The sequence below is a fragment of the Echinops telfairi genome, unplaced genomic scaffold (assembly GCF_000313985.2).
Source record: "Echinops telfairi isolate 266 unplaced genomic scaffold, ASM31398v2 ScPeMD7_18;HRSCAF=68, whole genome shotgun sequence".
Taxonomy (NCBI): domain Eukaryota; kingdom Metazoa; phylum Chordata; class Mammalia; order Afrosoricida; family Tenrecidae; genus Echinops; species Echinops telfairi.
The window spans coordinates 87,036,004-87,041,746 of NW_022103915.1; the positions used below are offsets into that span (position 1 = coordinate 87,036,004).

At 48.0% G+C, this 5,743-nt stretch overlaps 2 protein-coding genes across 2 annotated transcripts in view; both read left to right on the forward strand.

Moving 5' to 3' along the window:
* The first annotated feature begins 3,522 nt into the window (after nt 1–3,522).
* RNASE12 (ribonuclease A family member 12 (inactive)) lies at nt 3,523–3,951 on the forward strand. Its single transcript, XM_013003761.1, has one exon. It carries the CDS (start codon nt 3,523–3,525, stop codon nt 3,949–3,951), a length of 429 nt encoding a protein of 142 aa, XP_012859215.1.
* A 234-nt stretch (nt 3,952–4,185) lies between these two features.
* Nucleotides 4,186–5,743, forward strand: part of RNASE11 (ribonuclease A family member 11 (inactive)) — a 4,798-nt gene continuing 3,240 nt past the window's right edge. Inside the window, 1 exon segment of the mRNA XM_030884900.1 lies at nt 4,186–4,210. Within this exon segment, the coding sequence (XP_030740760.1) occupies nt 4,186–4,210 (25 nt within the window).

Consider the following 5,743-nt stretch of genomic DNA (forward strand, 5'->3'; position numbering starts at 1 on the left):
GTCTAGGAGGAACAGTTGAAGGGTCACGGATTCTAAAATGAACCTCACTACACAGAGAAGTTCTTGAATAACTTTGTTCTCTAAACCCAGCGTGGCTGCCTTGTACAATGATTCTCTGCCTTACACGGACTTTCTTTCCAGTTATTTACCTATTCAAACTCCCACTCACATCGGCATGGTTACAGAAAGCGGAGTGTGCCGGCTCCTAAAACATCAGAAAAGGGCTGTAAGGTGGTAGCAAAATCCTGGATCCAGCTTAACATGTTTTCAAAGGAAAAGATTGTTTTGAGTGTTTATTGTTCAGTTTATCATTTTTTCACTTGATTAAATGTGGTTTTTTTATTAAACCCTGTATGCTGCAGTTTAACAATAAAAAAATCTTAGTGAGCGAAGAAAAGAACTGAGTACTACCCACCCCAGAAAACTAACAGTTTTTTTTGCCCTCTTATGACCTATTTAAGCATCTAGTACTCTGTAATTATGACCTCATGCTAATAGACTTCATCATCTGGATGCTCTGTCTTTATCTCTGTCTTGTCTTTGTCCTGTTCAACACTTAATAAATGTTCTGCTTAAATTATATATGTGAATGAAAATACATTTAAATATATACAAATTACATATGCAATTTAAGTTCATCTTAAATTATATTTGAGATTTGAGGTCTCTGTTAAACCCTAAAACCATGGCCAGTGTACCCCTAGAGTACGGCTACCTTGTGCCTTTGTATTAAAAGTAAGAGTGAGTGTGGCTGATTTAGGATCCTGGGGGCTGACCTCAGCTGCTAACCACAAGGTCACCACCAGCCCCTCTAAGGGAGAAAGATGAGGTTACTAACACTAACAAGATTCAGTGTTAGTCACTGAAAGGGCATTTCTCCTCTGCCACTGTATGTTGGAATCAGCTTGACGACAGTGAATTTGGCTTTTGAGTTTGGTGGTTGCTTTAATGAAGGTCCCATTGACTCAGAATGCCGATTCCCTGGGTCATTTCAGACCTCTACTTCCCCATATTCCCAAATTACAGCTCCCGCTCCTCAACTTCTGTGGAGTTGGATCAGAGCCCAGGATCCAAGGTCTCATATCCCCCATGACCACCCTGAATGGGGATCTTGAGGCAGAGAGCACTTCCCTACTGCCCCAGTGTGTAACCAGGTGGGACTCAGAGGGTGGGGGTGGGGGTGGGGAAGAAATAGAACCAGTAGCTAGAGACCTGTCATTATAAGAGAATAGCCATGGGGGACCAAAGCGAGTCCCCCAAATCTCAACTCTAATTTAGAGAGATGCATGTATTAAGTTTTAGACAGGACGAAGCCAGTTCATCTGGGTGAAGGAAACCCTTGGCCTGAGGCCTCCATGGCATCTGAGGGTTTACAGAGCTGAGGCCACTGAAGTAGGACATGCCAGTCCAAGGGAGGCTGTCACGAAAGTATGACGGGTGGCAGAAAAGTGCATCACAGTTATAGGTGGGACCACAGAAGGGAAAATGGGACCATGATTGGGACACAGACTTGATAGAAGAGCTTACAAGACCGGTCTTGGGCCCTCTGACCAGGGCAATAGAAGGACAGCCCGACTGGTCTTTTGGAAGCTGGCATGTAGCGACTTTGTCTCACATACTTTGGACATCTTATTAGGAGCGATCAGTTCCCAGAAGAGGACGCCATGTTTGGTGGAAGGTCATCCAAAAAGAGGAAGGCCTTCAACTTGAGAGACTGACACCACAGCGGCAGCGGTGGGCTCAAATTTAACCATCACTGTGAGGACGATTGACACAGGACCAGGAAGCCCTTCCTGCTGTTGGCCACGGGGTCGGGGGATGAGTCGGAACTCTGGTCAGCACCGAATCACATGCCCACTTCCTCAGATGGTTTTATTCTTACCTACTGGAAGGATATAAAGATGTAGAGAAGACGTTGTAGCTCACTTTTCAAAAGAAAAGTAGTTTTAGGGCAAGAAGAAGTAACATGCGCCTTGTTTCCCCATCCCTGCATCGACTAACCAGAGCTGACTTCCTGTTAGTTCCCATCTAAATTTCATAAGTATACCATAGATCAGGGATTCCTAAACTTGACTACGTATTAAAACCGCAAGGAGGGGACTTTTAATGATCCCCAAACCCAGGGCATGCCCAATTCCAAATGAAGCATGGTAGAAACCAAGTTGAATGTCTGAAGGCAGACGCCAGGCGTTTCAAAAGATCCCCAGGTGATTCTAATGTTCGATTGATTGGGAGGCAGAATTTGGCAACCCAACCCTCCAGGAGTGCAAGGCTTTCTTAGGATTCATGTCAATTCTAGACAACCATTTCTGCACCGGCCCGGGCTTCACGTGGTACTGACGTTTGCTGCAGGGAAAGTGCTGAGAGGGTGGGATTCTGGTTGTCCTTGCCATGTTCCACCCCCAGCTTCACCTTTCTGCAACTCCTTTCTTCATCAGTGAGACAGAGACAGCCTCTCCTTCACAGGTATGCAGTAAAAACTGATGGGAAATGTAGGGACACGAAGTAGAGGTTGGAATAGATGCGATCTTTCAAAGTCTACGCGTGTTTAATGACGATTCATTTAGGACCTGCCTTCCCCACTCTCCCGCCGAAGGAAACGTCCAGTCTTCCCCAAGGGCACTAAAGCACGCATTTCTGCAAGTCCCTCCTTTTTCATTCTTTCCACCTTGGCCCTCCTCACACTCAGCTGGCTCTGTCCCAGGGAATGCCAGGGAGCAGGGAGGCACACAGGACTTTCTCAGATCCCTGATCACAAGAACATGCTGCCTGTGAGAACGCCAGCAAAAAGGGCAGGTAAGAGCGGCTAGCAGACAGCAGACAGCAGCAGCAGAGGAGCCCAAGGAGAGACTGGGGGCGAATGAGGAAGGACAGATTAATCGAACGTACTGAGAGCGCAAGGAGCGGAAAGGACTCGGTGAGGGAAAGACAGCGAGCAGGTCCAGAGCGTCAGCTCTCGCTGAGCCCTTTGAAGGACCAGAAGAAGCAGACATGGTGCTTAAAGCCGGGCAGCGTGGGGAGGCAAAACAAACACCGTGGGGATGGTGAGCAAGCCGTGAAACACCCAAATGAGAGCTCAGAGAACCAGGCCTGGCTTCCTGGAGAAGCTCCCCCTCCAGTTGGGTCTTGCAGCATCAGCACGATTTTAATTAGCAGGGGAAATGTATTTCTAAGATAGGGCCGTCCCAGCAGAGGTTGGGGCCGTAAGGGTTCAGGGACTCCAACTCCAACTTCCTGCCATGGACTTGATGCTGACTCAGAGTGACCCCAGGGGACAGGAGAACTGCCCCTGGGCTTTCCGAAGCACCATCTTTCCCCACCGAGGAGCAGAACCTGCTGATCTTGCCATCAGCAGCCCGACACGCAACCCACTAAGCTGCCAGAGCACCTTCCTGGTCAGAATTGGCTCGATGGCAGGGAGGTTTTTGGGGTGAAGGACCGCCGTCTGTCATTTCTATGTCCCCTTACTCTACAGGAATTAAGGCCCAAGATGCTAAAGGACTCACACCCCTGTTCATATTCATGGTGATCATTTTCCTGCTGCTGCTGTTCTGGGACAATGAGATGAACGAAGACCCTGAGATAGCCACCTTAGAGCAGCTGCACGTGGACTACCCCCAGAGTGCTGTCGCCCTGCGGTACTGCAACGCCATGATCTTACACCGAGTCATCAAGGAGCCGGACAACACCTGCAAACGGGAGCACGTCTTCATCCACGAGAGGCCTCTGAAAATCAACGCGGTGTGCACTTCTCCCCAGAAGATGGCTTGCCCCAACCATACTACCCTTTCCTGCTTCCAGAGCAGCATAAGATTCAAAATGACGGTCTGCAGGCTCATCAAAGGCACCAGGTATCCTGCCTGCAGGTACCACCTTTCCTCCAAGGAGGGGTTCATTCTTGTCACTTGTGATGACATCGGGGCAGTTAATTTCCAGGGATTTATTGAATGACATGGGATCCGTGCCTTTGCTCCTCTCTCGTTGGGACTGGCGCTGGCTCCTCTGGCGGCAGACCTGCACTGTGGACAGGGGACACTGGAGCGAAATTGCAGCCACCAGCATCCTCCTATTCTTCCAGTAGTGCCGAGCTGGAACGTTTTCATTCTGATTCAATAAAACAGAAATAAAAATGTACTGAATTAAACCACCAATCTGAAATGTGTTTTAATGCCTCGTCCCTTGCCAATGGGTCTTTTGGTGAGAGTCAAGAGTGAGTCGTAGGCAGGGATGGTGCTGGGGTCACCTAAATGCGGTCCTCTGGTTAGGTACAACATTCAAGGGGCACCAAATGCGGGTAAACTAGAAACACTGTGTTTTGTGAGTCAACATTTACAAAACCACAAAAAACAAAATTAAGGCAAAATTTCCTAGTGAACAAAATAATGCAACGTTTAATCGAGATCTGTTCGGACAGGGTTGGAATTAGGGTGAGGCGAGGGAAGTGAACTTGGGCTAGGGCAAGGGCAGACCCTGTTATTTAAGGCTTTGATATTCTTCTGTTAGGGCTTTCTTTTTGCATTAACTCTAAAAATTGCGTTAGAATATTATTTACCTTGATTCTCGAGTCCTGTGGGGTTCCCTACAGGTTGTCCCAAAAGTGAGGTCCATATGCACCTCACCCTAATTCCAGCTCTGATGGTATGGGTAGAAATGACCAAGGTCACTGCTTGGTGTCTTTCTATAGATGCTACATGTAACTCAAGCTGCATCTATTCCTATTCAGTAGCTCCTTCTGTGCCTGGAAAGGGAGGTTGGAAGGAACTTGACGTATCAGAAACCAGACTGTGGAGCTCTTAGTAGCATCCAAACTTCCGTAAAGACAGCCTGGCAACAGGGCGCCCCCAGAGACACGGAAAATGAAACTGGACACAAAAGGGCCGCCCAGACGGAAGAAGAAACCATGAACTGGGGAAGGTTGCCAAGTGTCTTTTTCTCATGATTGAATCCCTCCCCATGAACCTTATCCATCAGTTAGAACTTGTTTACAAGACACAGACTGACAACTCGCACAGGTCTATCGCTTTCTTTGATCTGGGGTTGAATTAAGGCCAAATCAACGAAGGGACACTTGAAGTTGCTCAACTGAGAAGATCAGAACAGAGAGGCCTCAGTAAAGCTGGTGAGCCTCTCATGCCCACACGGTTCACTAGCCAGAGTCCCTGTAGTTAGAATTAGGGACACCATAACCTGGCCCTAATTTTCCAGTGGTCCCCTGAGAGGGGGGGCTTCAAAAGGTTAGTGGGGGAAAGTGGAATTAAAGATAATAGAATTTGTCCATGAACTTTTTGAAACCCCTTTGCGTTTCTTACGGTTTCCCAGTGCGAACACTTCCCTCCAGCAAGTCCACCCACTACCTACCTACTAACCACGAGACCAGCAGTTGTAAATCTCCAGCTTCCCTGTGGGAGAAAGAGGAGGCTTTCTACTCCCTTAAAGAGTTAAAGCCTCGGAGACCTACAGGGGCAGTTCTTTTCTGTCTTATAGAGTCCCTCAGAGTCAGAGCTGGCACGGTGGCAAGGAGTTCATTAACCTTGCAAAGCAGGTTAGATTAGATGAAGTACACCACCAGACCCAGGGAACCAGGTTTCCTCTTGTGGGCAAGACTTCTAAAAGAATGCAATGCAGATGGTGTTTTTAGAGGGATGAGGAGTGATGATTGGGAGATGAGTTAGTTTATTGTGCCAACCTGGCCAATAAATGCATGTGGGGTTAATTGAAGGGCGGAGGGATAAATGGCTCAGTG

Bases quoted from the DNA above. Each gene is read 5' to 3' on its own strand.
- RNASE12 (XM_013003761.1), top strand. From the start codon at position 3,523: ATGGTGATCATTTTCCTGCTGCTGCTGTTCTGGGACAATGAGATGAAC.